The following is an 18,043-nucleotide window of genomic DNA, read 5'->3' on the forward strand; positions in this document are numbered from 1 at the left end:
CACGATCCGTTTTGAGCTCATCTTTGTGTGTGTCGTGAGGAAGGGGTGCGGCTTTGTTGTGTCACGTGGCGGTATCCTGTGCCCCGGACGTCGCTGGGACAGGCTGCTTCCCCCGCTGAAGTGCCTTGACACCCTTGATCATTCTTTCCAACGGAAGCGTTTTGGAGAAATACCTTTTTCTGTTCTTTTCAGTGAAACATAGACTTAACAGAATTATCAAAACACTCATTCATATGATGCTCTCTTGATTTGTTCACAGCCCAGCAGACCTGGTTACCCCAGTCCACGGTCCAGCGAAGGATTTTATCCCAGTCCCCAGCACATGGTACAGACCAATCATTACCAGGTATGATATGCCAGTCGTGACAGATGTGAGATGCATTCTTCTTCGCGTTTGGGGTGGGGAGGTGCGTCACATGTATTCATTTTTTCATTTCTGTACTTACGAGTGATTTGGCACGCAGAGAACTGAGAAAGTACTCTGACTAGTAGCTGTAAGTGGATGGCGTGTTGACCCCCAGAGGGTGGCCTTCACACAGCTGGGCGTCTGTCCTGTGCCACGTCCTCAGCCCCATCGCCTTCCTCTGTTCGGGGAGGCGCAGGCGAACCCAGCAGCTCCTACTGCGCAGAGGTAGTGATGACCTGGGCGGTTTTTCTGGAAGGCAAAAACAACATTCGATTGTACCTTGCGAACTGGACAGATGCCATATGGACAGGTGTGGAAAGCTTGTCAGACTTCCAGGCTAATAAGTAGCTTACGCAAATTGGGAAAGACCGTCCTCGAAAGGAAAGGACCAGAAGCAAAGTCAGTAATGTTTCTGTTTCTGAGGGAAGGGTATTTGCCCTGTGGAGGTATACTGGACCCAGTTCTGACCGAAGTGGACACCGTGCTCCCCGCGCCACACCGGCTGGAGAACACTGCTGTAAGCCTGGAGGGTCCCCTCCCCTCCCCGTGTCGCCCGCTGCCCGGTGCAGCCACCCTCTGACTGTGAGGAGAGGTTGGCGTGGCGTGTCCTTGGCTTTCAGATAAACGATCAGACAGGGTGTGCTCATCCCCCGTGCTCAGCTGCTCTGACTGGTGTGATGTCTGTGCATTGACGTCCTAATGAGGGTGTCACTAATTCACTCCTTTGTAGTGCTTGGGACTATTCCACAGATTGTTTAGCCGTAGTGATGTTATTTGGGTAGCGGGCAAAATCTCTTCTGGGAAATAAAACTCCCTCTTATAATTGGTATCGGCTGGGGCTTTGCCATTGCCGCGCCTCTGAGGCGACTGCACCGAAATCCATAGCTGGCTGGCTGGGTGAGCCGTGACACCCGGCCTCTAATAGAAAGTGCTTGACCGGAGAAGGACTCAGACGCTAAACAAACAGCGGGTGGTCCTCGAGTGTCTGTCTGGGGAGGGAGAACTTCCCTTAACTGCCGTCTCCCCTGAGTTATCCGTGTCTCAGGGAGCGAACAGAAGCCTGCTTACTGTGCCTCCTTCACTCAGATGAAAGCACTTTTATTCCTTTACGTGCCTCTCAACTCTATTTAAAGCCAGGCCTCTTGGGTCAGTATGGACAATACAACGCTCTTCCCTGTGCGGTGCTGGGCTGCCGGGTGAGGACAGGCCATTCCGAGCTGGAAGGATGTTGCTAGACAGAACGCGAAAAGTGGACACGCGGTGGCTCTTTGCCTGGCTGACTGCCTCCGGACCCCCGCGTACTAATTCTGAACGGGGGCCCGGCAGTTTTCCATCGTGAGCAGGCACCCCCAGGAGCTCTGGTACAGGACTGGCAGCCCTGTTTTGGGAGACCCTGTCCTGAGACCCCCACTTGCCAGGGGAGGGTGAACCATCGGGTCCTCCGGGGCAGCTCCTCATTCCGCAGGCTGGCGGTGACTGACTGTCCCCATGCCCTCCGCCCTCGAGGGAGGCGCTCCTGGGCCCCTCGGTCGCCGGAAGCGTGGGTTACAGCTTGCCTGGCCGTGACTCATCACGGCTGAAGAGCTGGAACCCGGACCTAGGGCAGTGCTCAGAGCAGCCGGAGGGGTGTGGGTGGCCCAAGGAGGGAAGCCGGGCCCCGGGCAGGCACCGGACCCCAGGCTTCTTGAGAGAAAACGCGGCCACATCCGCTGACGAGACCGAGAGAGCGTGCGGTCAGGGCACCGGTCTGCGCAGCTTTCACGACCTGGGGCTCTGGTGCCCGTTGGTCAGTGGCCACCGCCCCGTGGAGTGGAAGCCCGTGAGGACGGAGACTTGCCTCCATTGAAGCGCCTACAGGCGTGTATAGAACACAGGAAGGATTCGGCGGGGAAATTAAAATACTCCTATTTTCATTGAAGAAATGAACGATTCACCTCCCCCAGGCGCCAGGTTTCTTTGTCCTGCAAATGGGAACAGCAGCGGGCCATTGCCTGCCACTCTCACGTTCCTTCTTGGCCTAAAATGTTCACTGGATCCTGTCACTCCGCTGTGTGGCTGCCACAGAACGCTTGAAATCTCCTGTGCAAATTCCTGAAGTTCTCTGGCAGTAGTGTGTCCCTTCCGACCAAAAATAGCGATAGGACACTTTATGTTAGTGGAATTTTTTTGTTAAAATATCTTCATTCAAGGGGGAGCCCGGGGGGTGGGGGGGCTCAGTCAGTTGAGTGTCCAACTTTGGCTCAGGTCATGATCTCGCGGTTCATGAGTTCAGGCCCCGCGTTGGGCTCCATGCTGTCGGGGCAGATCTTCTGTCCCCCCTCGCTCTGCCCCTCTCCTGCTCCCTCTCTCTCTCTCTCTCTCTCTCAAAAAATAAATGTTTAAAAAAATATTTTCCTTTAAGTAAACTATGAGAACTGTCTATACATCTTATTTGAAAGTTTATTAGTTGTCAGTATGCAATTTGGGGATAAATCCATGCCTGGAGACCTAACCGATGCACGAAATCTTTGTTGAAGAACATGTTGATGTTTGGAAATACGGGTTTGGCTGTGCTTTATCTCATTGAAGAATTAACTGGCGACTCTGGCCACACAGTGAGTTATGCCTAGTGAGTTATGGAAGCAAATGCTGCTTCCGTCCCCTCTTTTTCTCGTGACTGAGGGAGGGAACCACATAAACAGCCCTCTCGTTTTCCTTCTGCCCTGAACTCTTTCTGCACGTGCACCTGAGCACCTTGTCTCTACCATGGCCACCACTGTGGGGACACGGGGCCGGACTTCGCTCACCGCCAGCTCTAGCTCATTAGAAAAGAGTGCTCGGGAGCAGTGCCACAGAGCCGTGACCGTGGTCCCTGTTGCTTTGGCATCGAGGCTGCAGAATGGCACGGGAAATAATTTCCGACTTGCTGGTGTGTTCGCTTTAGCTCTCGATGCGGCCTTCGTGGATTGCCTTTTTGGGGCTTTAGTTGAGAATCCATTGCCTTGCCTTGACCAGCTTCCAGAGGCCCCCTGCTTCACTTGGCCAGTGAGCCCTTCCCCAGCCTTCAGAACCGGCCCTGCCGTACCTCTCTGAGCACGCTTCAGTAGCCACATCTCCTCTTCTCTCCCCTTCGGCCCCCCTTGGCCCTTGTCAGGAACCTGCTTCTCCCATTAGGTCCGCTCGGATAATCCAGGGTGACTGCCGCGTCTCCAGTCTCCTCATTTATGATCCCGTGTGTGAAGTCCCTTTGCCATGTGAGGGAGCACAGCCCCGGGTTCCGGGGATCCAGACGTGGATGTCTCGGGCACCACTGTTGCGTTTCCACGGTGTTCTTTGTCATCTGAGCCGCTGGCCTGCGTGTGGAGGGCACAGCTGTGCAGGAGTGTGACCCCCGCTGCCTCCCATTCGCAGGTGTCTGGCTATCCTGGCTCACATGGGGTCACAGCCACGGCTGGCAGCATCTACCCGGGTCAGGCATCTCTTTTGGACCAGACGGACTCATGGAACCACAGACCACAGGAGATATCGATGTGGCAGCCCAACGTGGAGGTAAGCTGGATGTTCGTGTGTTAGCATGAAGCTTTGCCCAAAGTGAGTTGTTGATTTCGGTGACCTCATTCGAACACTAGGGTGCTCCATGTGCCCCAGTGCTTCCTAGTCTGTGCATCCTTTTCACTGAAACCAAGAGACGCCGCCACCGTTAGCCCGCCCGTCTGAAAGGTGGCGTACCAGCCTGAGCGTAATGAGCGTGTGCGGGAGGCATGTCCCCAGAAGGAGCAGGGCGACGGAGCCTGCCGCTCTGTGGGCCATGGTAACTTTCACCAGATTTGCCTGGTAAACCGAGAACCGCTCCTGTGATAGTAAATGTTGTTTCTTGGACTCCCAGAACACCTGTGGTCACCGCCCGTGCCCTCGTCCTTGGAGTGAGCGTGTTTAACAATTGCTCGGTCCGCCGCAGCGTGTGCACCGAGTTTAACCCTCCTTCTCGTCCACCTCCAGACTGTTTTCACTCCTTCACCGTAACCAGTGATGTATTCTCTGCACGTTCCTTGGATTGTTTCTCTAGAATAAGTCCCTGCAGGTGGAGCTGTGGGCTGAACGACCTTGTACTTGGCGAAGATGCTCGGTAGGAGGTGACGAGCCGCCTCTGGGAAAGTCGCTCCCGTGAGCGGAGCATGAGAGGCCCTCTTTCCACCGCCCTTGCCGTTCTGCTTCATTTCCTTTGGAAAGACACAGGCAACAGCAAAACTATCCTCAGTAGGCCCCTGAGAGTGGATGCGCTCTTGTATTTCCCTCCCGCTAGGACTCTGCAGCCCTGGACCTGCGCGGGATCGGGCAGGTGCTGCCCACCCAGCTGGTGGAAGAGCGGCTGATCCGGCAGCAGCAGGAAATGGAGGAGGACCAGCGCTGGCTCGAGAAAGAGGAGAGATTCCTGGTCATCCTGGTAATTGGGACCCCCTCCGCTTGTGACGCGCTGGCGCGGTCTGCTGTGCTGCAGACGATCGGAAAGGTTCATCCTTTTCAAAACCAGAGAGTTTGTCTCACATCTGGCCCCTAACGCCGGCAACAGTGGGTCATTTCCTCTTCTTGGGTTCCCTTTTCCACCAGGTTTCTGAGATGTTGCTGGTGGCATTGTGGGCTCGGAGGTGTTAGCATCCCTGTGGTTTTCGCAGAAGTAGCTCCCCCGTAAGTGTCAGCTCACACGTAAGAGCCTGCATTTTGCTGCTGCAGGACGTGTGACCGGACAGCCGAGGACCCAGGCCTTGCCTGCCCGGTGCCTCTCCTCTCGTGCTCCGACACATACCGACCGCCCCCCCCCCCCATATGTCTGGACAGCCACCTCAGATGTCTCCTGGGGCAGAGAGGAAGTGGAAAGGCAGAGCGGTCTCTGTTTGTCCCTTGACACAAGGGCCCTTCGGACTCGGGGCCCCATGCCACGCACTCCTGTGCCCTCAGCCTCAGAGCCCACTCCCCCGTCCCCTGCACGGCTGGTTCCGTCTTCCTGGAGCGGCCTGAAAAGGATGGCTGAGCAGAGCCAGGACTGCGGGCACAGATTCTCGACTCCATACCTCTTCTGGGCAGGGCACAGCCAGTCCCTCGTGCTTTGATCAAGTAAACACTCCCTGAAGCCAAGTGCTGTTCGACTGTAGGCCGAGAGACCAGACACCAACAAGGGGCGGGGCGGTGGGAGGTACGGTTCTCAGTCACTTCCTGTCTTCCAGGCACTGACGCTTTTAATCACTGAGTAACGGTGTCATGAGACAGTGACCTTAGTCTGTGTTGCGCAGCGTTCGTCAACATCGTTTCTACGTGGCTTTCGTTTCTTTGAACCTGTAGTTCACAGTTAGAGCAGCCCGCACACTCAGGTTCAGGGAAGCCCGTTTTCACTGCTGGAGCGGCCAGTGCCCTGAGCACAGGACATACTGGGGCTGCCCTCAGCACACCTGCCGCCTCGGAGAGCTCAGGGGGGCCGGAGACGTCACGCGCGCTCCACGCTCCGCCGCTGACGGTCGGGACGAAGGCGGTGTTCCTCAGCATGCACCGTTGGCACAGTCGGGCCCCTCAGGTTGTACGCGACGTCTCCCACGTGCTGCCACCACCCGACGCATTTCTCGTGTGGGGAGTCCAGTCTGGTCAGCCCCCCTCTCCCCCCCGAGGAGGAGAGGGATCCGGAATCCTTTAATCGAAATTCTGGAAGGTTTTGTGTTCTTCAGAATCCAGTATTGTTGCACCAGAGAAAGCTAATGTGGTGTGGTGCACGTGCCGTGGGTTTAGGTAGTGTTCCAGGGGCATCCCAGGGGTAAACAGCAAAACACGAATGTTCGTGTTAACAGGAATAGGTACAGAGTTCACGTCCATTCAGGTCACGTTGTGCCGTGAAATTCGCTTGCTTCAAATGCAAAAGAAAAACAAATTACCAGTTTTCGGTGCTTGTTAGATTTTGGAACTGAGGATAAAGGAAGTGAACCCTCCCTGTGACACCCCCGTTTTACGGCACGGGGGATTTCCCGAGGTCACCCAGCTAACGTGTGGCTGAGCCTGGATTCAGTCCAGAACCCTGCTGCAGGGTCGGTCCAGCTGCTTTGTCGTGTGGCCTCAGCGCATGCGAGGGTGCGTCGTGCTGGGGGGAGTTTTAACACTACACTTGCCGGGCACTCTTCTGTATGTACGTTTACAGCGAGCTATAGGAAACATTGATAGGCAAGGTGACGCGTTTACTTTTGAACAGAAGTTTCGTGCTGCGTTTACTTTTGAACAGAAGTTTCGTGCTGTCAAAAATCTAAATTATTTAAGTTAAAGCATATCTTGATAAGAGGCAAGCTGCAGACAGTGGTGATCGTTTAGTGCAGAAATCTGAGCGAGCCAGTTTGGATATGGAGTGGGCTCCAAGAACGGCCGTTCCCTAGCCCATCTTATACTTTTGCCCAGACAGAATATTTTCTTGCATTGATTTGTATTTTAAAAAGTCACTGTTGGGGCTTCTGGGTGGCTCAGTCGGTTGAGCGTCCCACTTCAGCTCAGGTCATGATCTCACATTCCGTGAGTTTGAGCCCCGCGTCAGGCTCTCTGTGCTGACAGCTCGGAGCCTGGAGCCTGTTTCCAATTCTGTGTCTCCCTTTCTCTCTGCCCCTCCCCTGCTCATGCTCTGTCTCTGTCTGTCTCAAAAATAAATAGAAATAAATAAATAAATAAATAAATAAATAAATAAATAAAAAGTCACTATTACCGATTCTCCGAACTAGAGCTGCTGAACGTAAATACCACCAGCTCATGCACGACTGACCGCGAGTGAGCGAAGGTTTGCTCAGGGTTGCAGAGTGCCAGCCCGTGCTGCTCTGCTGGGGTGTGGCGGGGGAGCACCAGGAGCCCGTGGGTGCTTGGAGGGGTCAGGACAGTACCAGAGCCCGGACGTGTTGAGCCAAGGTGAAAGATCCGTTGGAATTTGCAAGGCAGACAAGCTCAGGAAATCCCTTCCAGGCAGAGGGAAGGAGCATGAGTAACAACACCAGTCAGGAGACTGTTCTCAGAAGCCCCCCACCCATGCTGGATGTGACCGAAGCTTAGGGAGTGGGAAGCAGCTAACGGGTTCACCACTCAGTCTTCTGAGCGGTTTCACGTGTTTATATACGAGGCTCAGGACCCGCTGGTGAGTTGTGGGCTTTTTCTCGGCATTGAGACCATGTACATACAATGAGCAGACCTCGAGCGTGCAGACGGCCGAGCTCTGTTAAGTGTGTGAGTCCATGTAACCCACACCCACGCGTCAGACCCCACATGGCTCCCAGATTCCGTTCAGAGCCCATCTCTGAGGCTGTACGAGATGCCCCCCGGGGTCCTGGTCCGCACCGTGCCTCACCTGCCAAACCGCCTGGGTTCTAGGACGTCTCTGCTCAGTCGGGGCCTCCCCGCCACCTGTTCCCCCTGCCCTTTATTTCTCCCGTGCCGCTTTGATGACTTAATTTTGTGTCTCGCGTCACTTACTGACTTACTGCCCATCCACTCAGAGCTCCTGCCGCTGCTCTAATGGGGTTTCATTTTCCCCGGATTTGTTGGGTCTGTATTTTCTGTGTGCATATGCAGTTCATTTTTAGACACTTACCTTGTGTTTTCCAGTATTGATCACATGAACTCTGACTGATTTCCTTGGGTTTTCTGCATGCACAGCTGTCTCTTTTTCCCCCATTTTTTGAGGCATAATTGACACACGTCACTTGTTGAAAGCATCTCCTTTCTCCATTTTCAGTGTTTGTTACATACGTCAATTTCTTTTGAGGCATCCCTTGCCAATTTTTATATTAACTAGGTCCCTGCCTGCTTTTATTCTTAAAGATGTTGTCTATAATAGTTTTTCTATTAAGTATACTGTTGGCTCTGTATTTTAAATACATTATTTTTCTAAAAACTTGTAAGGAGTGTAACGTGATGCACAACGTGGGACATTTTGCTTGGGTTTGAGCTAGCCCTGTATTCCAGAGTTAAATCCCTACTTAAGGCATAACTGATCATTCTTCTTTTCTAAGTTTATTTATTTATTTTGAGACAGAGAGCATGAGCGGGGAGGGGCAGAGGGAGAGAAAACCAGGCAGGCTCCATGCTGTCGGTGCAAAGCCCAACAGGGGGCTCGAACTCACAAACCATGAGATCGTGACCTGAGCGGCAATCGAGTGTCAGACGCTTAACCGACTGAGCCCCCCAGGTGCCCCGAGCCGTAACTGACCATTCTTGCAGTATCTGGCATCCTTCGTTAGTGTTCTGGTAGGATTTAGCATTGCCGTCCATGAGTGAGAAGGTCTTATTGTTGTCACTGTTGGCTACGGGGTCCAAGCAGTACTGGGGTCACAGGTGACTTGGATATTCCCTACCCCATCTTTGATTGGGGTGTTTGTCAGGTGGGCATTGTAGGTGGTAGGGGTGAGGGGAAGCGCGTGGCCAGGACTGGGGGCCTCTTCCAACGGGAGTAGCGGGCGGAGACACGTAAGCAAGGAGATGGGGGTGACATAAATGTCAGCGTCCCCGTACCCTGCCTCAGCCACAGCCGTATTTCCAAAATCTGACCCTCTCATTCTCACACTTCAAATCAGCCAGTGGCTACCACAGGATGACTGACTGGTCCGTCAGACTGTGAGCTGTCCCTGCATTCATCTTGTCCTCAAGGTCCAGCCTCCTCACTCAGCCGCTGTGACAGAGAGGACGGCACAGGAGGGGAGGGCCAGCGTGGGGACACATGGGAAGAACATTCCAGGGAGAGAGCGTACCAAGTGCAAGGTCCCGAGGCGAGGTGGGAGGGGCCAAGTATGTCTGAGCACAGAAAGACCACCTCGGTGGCCAGAGCGCAGCGGGTGAGGGGGACAGAGCGCAGGGCCCCTTAGGCCATGGCAGGCTAGCGGGACCCCGGGGCCAGGGGCACGGGCAGTGGCGGGAAGACAGAGCACGCTGCACATTAGAACTGAAAACGGTCTTTCCTGTCCTTGACTGTCCTTTTCAAGAAGGCAATACTAGAAAGACTCTAGACCCTGGAGTCAGCCACATGAGAATTAAAAATCCTGGTTACTATGACCCAATGTAAGTCGCTCACCCTCTCTGCTTTAACTCATGTGTGTGTAGAATAGGTATAACGTGCTCTACCAAGTGTGGGTGATACTTTTCTCCCAGGGCTTGAGGACGAGACATGTAGCATGCATCCAGTGGGAGGAGTAGGGGGCCCACATGAATTCCTCAAAGGGCTTCTCACTCTCACTCAGGGCGTGCTCCATGGCAGCTGAGAGCCTCTGAGATCCCAGACCGTATCCCTCAGCCCACGCCAGGCTCCCGAGGACGGTCCCAGAACACCTTCCGCCTCTCCTGACCCAACACTAAGGGAATAGGTCGAGCGGGAGATTTGAGCCACTTGTGGGGATTCTGCAAAGGAGCACTGCAGCCATCACCTGGGAGCGGAACGTGCTTTTATTGGCTTTGCTTGTTGTTATAAATAAAGCCTTAATTCCTTTTTGCTGTTGGCAGAGCGCCCACAAGTGGACTATTTTTAGCAGATGGCTAACAAGGCCCGAGTGTTCCTCCCAGGATGTGGGGCCCTGGGCAGGAGGCAGCCCACTGCAGGCTTCTCCAGTGGTCAGGGACGGAGGGTCTGTTTCGGGGCTTTTTCCTAAACCGTTGTAGGCCTGATACTCTTGTAAAATAAAATAAAAACAAGTACTAGAAAAGACAAAACAGGTTTTTTTAATATGCAGAACATGAGCCAAGTTTGTTTATATGAACTCCAACAGACCTAAAAATTACCGTTTCAGATTGCTCTGGAATTTTTTAAAGATACTTGCCTTCTGTTTCTGTCTCATCGTGACCCGGTGACAAATCCCCAACCCTCATGGGTCCTTGGGCCATGCGAGGCACAGCACCCCTACTCCCTTCTGTGGGGCCAGCTTGTGCCCCTGGGTAAGGAGCTGTATTCTTGTTTGAAAGATTGACTCCCAAGTTGCTTTGTCAGTAATCTCGCCCAAACGTCTTCTAATAGATGAGCATCAACAGGTGTCGACTGGAATCTTCGGTTCTTAGGACTGACACCGTTGAGGGCGGTCACTGCCGGTAAATACGGCTGCTGCCTTTCCTTGCGTACTCCAGGGGGATCAGGGCTCCCTCACCTTCTCCCGCTTGCCCCTGGCCGCCCAGCCCTGACCGAGGGCACTCGCTCCTGGCAGTGGGCCCTCTCCCCATCCAGCCCGCGACCTCCCGGGGTGCCCCTTCGCCTGCAGGAGCCCTCACAGGCTGGCCGGAGAGAGCCCACAGCCTCATCAGCCTGCTCAGAGGGCTTTCCTTCCTACTGGGCATGGCTTAAAGACAGGCTGACTGTGTCACCATCTCGTCTTCCTTACAGCGGGCACAGTACTCCTCTAATGCGGTGCTGCGCTAAAGATAGGAGTTTAATTTTAAAGCGAGAAAAGCCTGTCTCTATAAAGCCGACTTTGTCTTCCGAAAAAGGAAATGAATGTCTGAGCTGTTTGTCCCCCTCATACAGACCCAGGCGGTCTATGCATGAGGAGCGCCAAGCGGGGGTTCGGGGTGGGGGGGCAAGGACACGCCGCGAGACCCCCTCTGGCCCTTTTCTGCTGGGCCAGGCCACGACCCTCCTGTGTTCTTGTATCGGCTACATTCCAGAGGTGATGACAGTGCAGTGACAGCACACGAAAGAAGAGACCGCGGTGTGGCTGGTGGTTGCTGCGTCCCCAGAGCCTAACACCGTGCCTCACCTGCTGCCTGTGAGGACGCAGCGCCCGGGGCCACAGGGGACAGAATGTTCACACCAGTGTCCTTTTTGGTACCAGCAACGGGAAGTAACCCACCTGCCCCTTCCTGCAGAACAGATGGGGTCGCACAGTGGGACGCTGCACAAGGGTCGCGGTGGGCGAGACCCCTCCTCACGCCCACAGGGACGGGTCTCACAGAGATCACGTTCACAACGCCAACACAGGGGAGGCACTGTGCAGAACGTGAGTTCTCTGGGTCAGAAGATCGGTCCCCTCTGCGAGGCGGAGGCCGGCCTCAGCTGGAGCCTGCTGGGTGTCCACAGTATCTTGATCTGGGTACTGGGTTAGGTGGGGGCACACACTTATAAAAACTTACTGGGCTTGTGTATAATGTATATAAGTTACACCTAAAGAGAGAGAGAGAGAGAGAGAGAAGGCATACCTGATGGGGAAAACAACCAAATAACCAGCCCCAAACATTCTTTATGTGTGTGACCTATTTCTGTAAGATTTCAAATATAAATTTCTTCTTTTTGTATTACTGTCTTCAAATCTAGAATGTTCTGCACACACCTCACCCAGGAGCAGAGGCACGAATGGCCGCTTCTCTCTGACGGCCGGCGTTGGCTCTCTCGAGTCCCCCATGCTGGCACCCGCCTCTGAGACAGGCTGTCGGCCGCGTGGAGAAGCTTACATACCTCTGTTCGTGGAACACAAGTGCGCATTATAGAGATAGGTTTTCTCGGCTGAAACTGAAACGTTGTGTTGGGGAAAGTGTAATGTGAGGGGATTCCTGTGCGTCAGGAATAAGTCGTTTCATGTGGTTCGTTTGGAGATCCAAATGCCTACGTAAACACATGGGACACAGCACCTAACTGTGCAAGCATATAAGAAACAGAAGTTGCTTTTGTTTAAGTAAAAAGTAAATGTTTCCTCCAGTCAGGGGCTCCTGGTGGGCTCAGCCGGAAGAGCATGCGGCTCTTGGTCTTGGGGTCGTGGGTTCGAGGCCCAGGCTGGGTATAGAGATGACCTAAATAAGTCAACTTTTTAAAAGATACATTTGCTCCGGTTAAAAGAAACCACGTATTTGTCGCCTGATTGCACGCACCTCATGTTGCTTCAGGCAGCTCGGGGCGTTCGTCATCCTGTCGCATCTTCTTCACGTATGGAAGGCGTACACGCGACCCCGCGTCCAGCAAGTCATTTGGTGCCATTTTCCCAGCAGCATTAGCTCACTTCGTGTCTGGGTCACATTTTGGTAATTCTCACGGCAGTTCAGACTTCTGTGGTGGTGACCTGCGATCAGTATCTTTGAAGTTACGACTGTAATTGTTCTGGGGCCCCACGGACCACGCTGTCCTCGAGCAGCCCTGTTCCCTGAGACACGACACTCACATCAGGCCGGTTAATATCCCTGCAGTGGCCGCTGGGTGTCCCCTTGGGGGAAAAGGTCACATGTGTCTCACTTTAAATCAAAAGCTGGAAGTGATTAAGCTCAGTGAGAAGGCGTCAAAGCCCGAGACAGGCTGAAAGCGAGGCCTCTTGCACCAAAGGGTTCGCCCAGTTGTGAGCGCAAAGGAGCCACTCTTGAAGGAAAGTACAGGTGCTTCTCCCGTGAACGCGGATGATAAGGAAGGAAAACAGCCTCGTTGCCAATGCGGAGAAAGTCGGGTCGTCGGATGGGAGATCAGATCAGACACGACGTTGTCTTAAGCCAAGGCCTGGCCCGGAGCAGGGCCCTCCCTCTCGTCCGTTCCACGATGGCTGGGGGAGGCAAGGGAGCCGCGGGAGGAGAGCTGTAAGTCAGCAGAGGCTGGTTCCGGAGGGTTCAGGAAAGAACCCATCTCCACAACCTACAAGTACGGGACGAAGCAGCCAGTCTTCCAGAAGATCGAGCTCAGATAGTCAGCGAGGGCGGCTGCACTAAGCAGCTGGTTTTCGGTGTGGATGAGACGGCCCGGTCCTGGAGGGAGACGCCGTCCCGGACCTCCGCAGCCAAGAGAAGTCGGCGCCTGCCTTGACAGTCCCGGAGCATGGGCTGGCTCTCTTGGGAGGGGCCGACGCGGCTGGTGACTTCAAGGGGGAGCCGGTGCCCAGTGACCATGCTGGAATGAGGGCCCGAGGAGTGGTGCTAGGTGTCCTCCACCTGTGCCCCAGCGGTGGGACCACAGAGCCCAGCTGGTGGGCATCTGTCCACGACACGCTTGACTGGGTATTTGAAGCCCACCCTCGAGGCCTTATGCTCAGAAAATAAAGATACCTTTCAAAGTCCTGCTGCTCCTGACAAGGCGCCTGGTCACCCCAGAGCCCCGCTAGGGATGGACGCGGAGATTTGTGTTGTGTTCGTGCCGCTAGCACAGCATCCGTTCTGCGGCCCACAAATCAGGAGTTAACTTTTGACTTGCAAGTCTTCTTACTTGGGAAATACATTTGTAAGGATACAGCTTCGGGGCACCTGGGGGGCTCAGTCAGTTGCGTGTCCGACTTTGGCTCGGGTCGTGACCTCGCGGTTGGTGATTTCAAGCCCCACGTCGGCTCCCCACATCTGTCAGCACAGAGCCTGCCGCAGATCCTCTGTCCCCCTTGCTCTGACCCTCCCCCGCTTGCGCTCTCCCAAAAAATAAATACGTATGTTGTTTAAAAAAACATTTAATTAAAAAAAAAGGATATAGCTTCCATAGACAGGGAGTCCTCGGACGGATCCGCGCAAAGTTGACAACCTTCTGGAAAGCAGTCACTGTTCTAGATGCCACGAAGGACCCCTGTGATTTCGTGGGAAGAGGTTGAAACGTTAACACCGACAGCAGTTTGGAAGAAGTGGCTCTGACCCTCGTGGAGGACTTTGAGGGGCTCAGGACGGCCGCGGAGGACGGCCCCGCGGAGGCGGTGGGGACCAGAGGGCCGGGATCAGAAGCGGAGCCTGAAGACGGGACCGAACTGCTGTCATCTCAGGATAAAGCTGACGGGCGAGGAGGTGCTGCTCGGGGAGGAGCAGAGAACGTGCTTTCTGGGGATGGAAGCTCCTCCTGGCAAGGATGCCGTGGAGATTGTTGGAAGGACAACAGAGGATTTAGAATATTCCGGAACCCTAGTTGGTAAGGCGGCGGCAGGGCTTGGAGGACGGTCCCCACTTGGGAAGGAAGTTCTGTGGGTAAAATGCTGTCAGACAGCGTCACCTGCTCCAGAGAAATCGTTCGTGAAAGGAAGGGTCAGTAGATGTGGTTAGCATGTTTTAGCAATAAAGTATTTTTTTTTAAGTGTATCTGATAGCGAGTGGGGGAGGGGCACAGAGAATCCCAAGCAGGCTCCGCGCCGTCAGTGCAGAGCCCGTCATGGGGCTCGAACCCACAAACCGTGAGTTGATGACCTGTGCTGAAACCAAGAGTCAGCGCTTAACTAACTGAGCCACTCAGGTGCCCCAGCAATAGAATAGTTTTTAATTCAAGCGTTTTAAACATAACGCTATTTATTGCATGCGTTACAGCGTAGCATAAACGTAACTTTTATAGCCACTAGGGAACCAAAAATTCATTTGACTCACTTTATTGTGATTTTTGCTTTGTTGCGGCGATCTGGAACAAACCTGCAGTATCTCTGAGGTACGCCTATAATTCTGCCTTCTAAGCTTCAGGTTCCTCGTCTGTACAAGCTTCTTTCTGCCTTGCATTTTCAGTGGAGCTTTCCTGCAGCAGGTATTTCCTGAATGTCTAATGGTGCCCATTACTGTTCCAAACACGTATGTAATCCTTGTATTCATGGGAGGTGGGTATTAGTCTACCACTTTTCCAGCCAAGGAGTGGGTTTCGGGAGGCTAAATGCTTTGTCCCAGGGGCGTGGACACTGTTAACAGGGCAGTTGTGTGGATGCTTCATTTCCCCTCCTGTGTGTCCTGCCTTCTACCAAGTCCTGGAGACCCCACAGGAAGCACACAGCCGTGGCCTCTGTCCTTCACAGAGCCTGGCGTCCAGTGAGAAGAGGCAGGGATTTCTAATGTTTAGGACAGGAGGGCAGATTGATACAGTATTCTGTTGATTGAATTGGCTCCGTTTTAAATGACAGTCATTAGTGGCAGGGCACAGAGAGTGCTGCTGGCGAGGGACATCCAGACCGCCCAGCACTTGAGCAGCTGATACCCAGGACCGTTCAAATGTTTAAACCCTCTGACTCAGTAGGGTTTTTTTTGGAAATCTGTCCAGGGAAATAATCAGGGATTTAGTCAAATGTTTGTATACAAAGGTGTTTAATCAACAACTGTTTATACAATTGAAATTTGAAGATTGCCCCACCATGTATCAGAACTCCTCATTTTACTTGACACTTATGTGCTACTGACTTAATACTTTGCCAGTAGTAATTGAATTAGTCCTCCCATCATGCCTGGGCAGTGGGTACTATTACTACCCCATTTTGGAGCTGAAGAAATTGAGGTCCAGGCCACACAGCTCAAAAGGGTTGGAGCCTGATCCGAACCCAGGGAACCAGATGCCAGAGCCCGTGTGCCTCACTGTCATGTGTTTATGACTGCCTTCATGCTGGGGGATGCTGTGCAGCCTTTTAACGTGGTTTTTACCAGTTTCCACTATATAACGTCGTACAGAGGCTACAACATTTTATGGCATGGTTCATTTTTGTAAACATATGTTTATAAGAAGGGAGAGACAGAGCTCATTTCTTCCTCGCCCCCCACCCCACAAGTGCTTATGGGTGTGTCCTCGGTGCTGGGTCCTTGCAGGTGCAGGGTATACAGACACACAAATGACATATCGAGACGTTCTCTTTCGAATGAGGGAAGTCATTGCCGCATGATCCCTGCCACATAGAGGGTATCTGTAGACCAAGAACTGAGCAGTCCTGTTGGGGGAAGCCAAAGGCGACGACCCCGAGAAGTGGTATGTGGCCAGAGCGTGCGGACAGAGGGAGGCAGGGTAGAGGCCACTGCACAGACTGGTCTTCGTGGGGAACAAGCCTTCTGCCGAGCTCGGCCAGGATGGCACGAAACCTACTCTGTTTAGTGTGGGATTCACGAGATTTGCGTAGTCTTACGTATACTAAATCCAGATTAATCCGTTTGGTTTCTGTATCATGGATGCATTGGGTGGGGGAAGGGGAGTGACGTGTGACTGGACTGTTTGCTGCTTTGGGGGTACAGCCAAGTACACGTAAACCTTGCTCTGCCAGGACGCAGGAAGGGGTTCTTGTTCTTTTCCACTCTGGGCTGGAGTTCTCTCTGCCGGGAAGAAAACTCTGTGCTGCTGGGAAGAGAGGGGAATTGCGGACCTCACCGTGCTGCGCGGGGCTTCTGCACACTCCTGTGTGCTGTGCGCATGTGGAGAGAGGGGCTTTGCCGGGGCAACGGACCTGGGTTTGTCATCACCGGGTTTGAGGATTTTTCTGAAACTGGGGAACTTTCGACTCTTCTCATTCAGACGACGACGTGTCATAAGAGAAAGGGACTTAATACAGAATATGTCCGTGATTTTCAAAGCAAGGATGAAACTGTCCAATTTTGTTTCCTTTGCCGTAGAAACCCGACGTAAGGCTCTCTCGAGGCAGCATCGACAGGGAGGACGGGAGTCTTCAGGGCCCGGTAAGCAGCTGCTGGGTTTTCACCAGGAAAACTCGGGAGGTATGCATGCTGTCGCTGCACATAAGCTGTCGCTCGCTAGTTCTGCCCTCTTGGTGCATGGTTCTAGTTTCCACAGCAAGGCTTTTTACTTGTGTGTGCTTGGAGGGGCAATGCCTAAATTCTCTTTAAAGAGCTGGTTTATGATTACCCCAAATGTGCTTAAAGCCTGCTGGAAATACTCCCCTGATCTTTTAGGGAGAACAGGTCAAATGGTTTTATTTCCATCAGCAGGTGTCTGAGCAAAATAAAAGCAGATTTCTTTAAACAGTCCAAGAAGTTGCCAGTACAACAGAGAAACCTGTGCCTGCCGGGTGACAGACCTATGGATATGCACCCTAATAAGGCTTCTCCAATCTGTACCGTGAGATCCAGCTGCCCCTGACACTTGGCCCCTACAGGATGCGCTCAGTCACCAGCGTGGGAAGATTGGGCCTTTCCGGTCAGAATGTGCTGGTACAGCGGGCTCTGTGGGCAGAATATTGGACGTTGCTGATTCACGAGCAGCAAGTCACATGACCAGTTACTCGGCACACAGGTCTCCTTCCATAGAGTGGAAAGCTTAACGAGTGACAGGCAGTCTGTCTTAAGTTGGTAAGGCTGAGGATCAGCACGCACGTCAACCCCTTTCAAGGAAGCGGCTATTGAGAACACCACTAATAGGAAATTTTGCTAGAAAAGGGAACTGTGTGTGTTCCAGCACGGGACACATAGCAGGCCCCCAGACGGTGTGTGGAGTGGGCACATAAGGGAGGGAGCTGCGCCTGGATCTTAGAAGGGTTCTCCAGAAACACCCTGTGGAATGGACAGCGCGGGACAGGTCCACTGGCGGTCCCGGAGCATTTGCTGGGCCCGGGTGCTTAGTACCGATGAGAAGGAGCCGTGCCGAGTGCCGTCCTCAGGCCCCCTCCCTGAGGCCTCAGCTCTCCTGTAGTCAGGACTGGTGCCATACACCCCACAGAAGAGTAAACCGAGGCTCCTAGAAAACCAGGCCACGGTTACCTGTCGCGGTGCCAGATGCCAGACTGCGCACTTGCCAACATGATGGCTCACTTCAAGGGGTGCAGTTCAGGTCGTGGTCGCTTCCTGCGTGGGGGCTGAGAACACCCCGCGACCATGGCGGTGTTCCATCTCCTGTCAGCCCTTCGCTAGAGACGACAATCTGGTTTGGCCCACCTCTTGAAACGCTCCAACCTAACACTTTGGAAAATGCACCATGGTTTCAGGGAGAACTCTTCGGCTGGAAGACTGAGATTGTAAGGAGGAATGAGACAGTGAACAAACACTGGTAACTGG

The 18,043-nt window shown here is 53.5% G+C and overlaps 1 protein-coding gene and 1 long non-coding RNA gene across 29 annotated transcripts in view; both read left to right on the forward strand.

Annotated features, from left to right (window-relative positions):
• Positions 1-18,043, forward strand: part of PTK2 (protein tyrosine kinase 2) — a 256,802-nt gene that overhangs the window by 226,033 nt on the left and 12,726 nt on the right. For all 28 annotated transcript variants that reach the window (XM_045453525.1, XM_045453544.1, XM_045453536.1 and 25 more), the window contains 4 exons: positions 260-346; positions 3,797-3,934; positions 4,689-4,829; positions 16,649-16,711. In XM_045453525.1, the coding sequence (XP_045309481.1) occupies positions 260-346; positions 3,797-3,934; positions 4,689-4,829; positions 16,649-16,711 (429 nt within the window). The remainder of the gene's footprint in view (positions 1-259; positions 347-3,796; positions 3,935-4,688; positions 4,830-16,648; positions 16,712-18,043) is intronic.
• LOC123585405 lies at positions 7,079-15,233 on the forward strand. Its single transcript, XR_006706143.1, has 3 exons — positions 7,079-7,648; positions 8,528-8,530; positions 15,221-15,233. It is a non-coding gene; the product is annotated as an uncharacterized LOC123585405 (long non-coding RNA).

The sequence above is a fragment of the Leopardus geoffroyi genome, chromosome C3 (assembly GCF_018350155.1).
Source record: "Leopardus geoffroyi isolate Oge1 chromosome C3, O.geoffroyi_Oge1_pat1.0, whole genome shotgun sequence".
Classification (NCBI taxonomy): Eukaryota; Metazoa; Chordata; class Mammalia; order Carnivora; family Felidae; genus Leopardus; species Leopardus geoffroyi.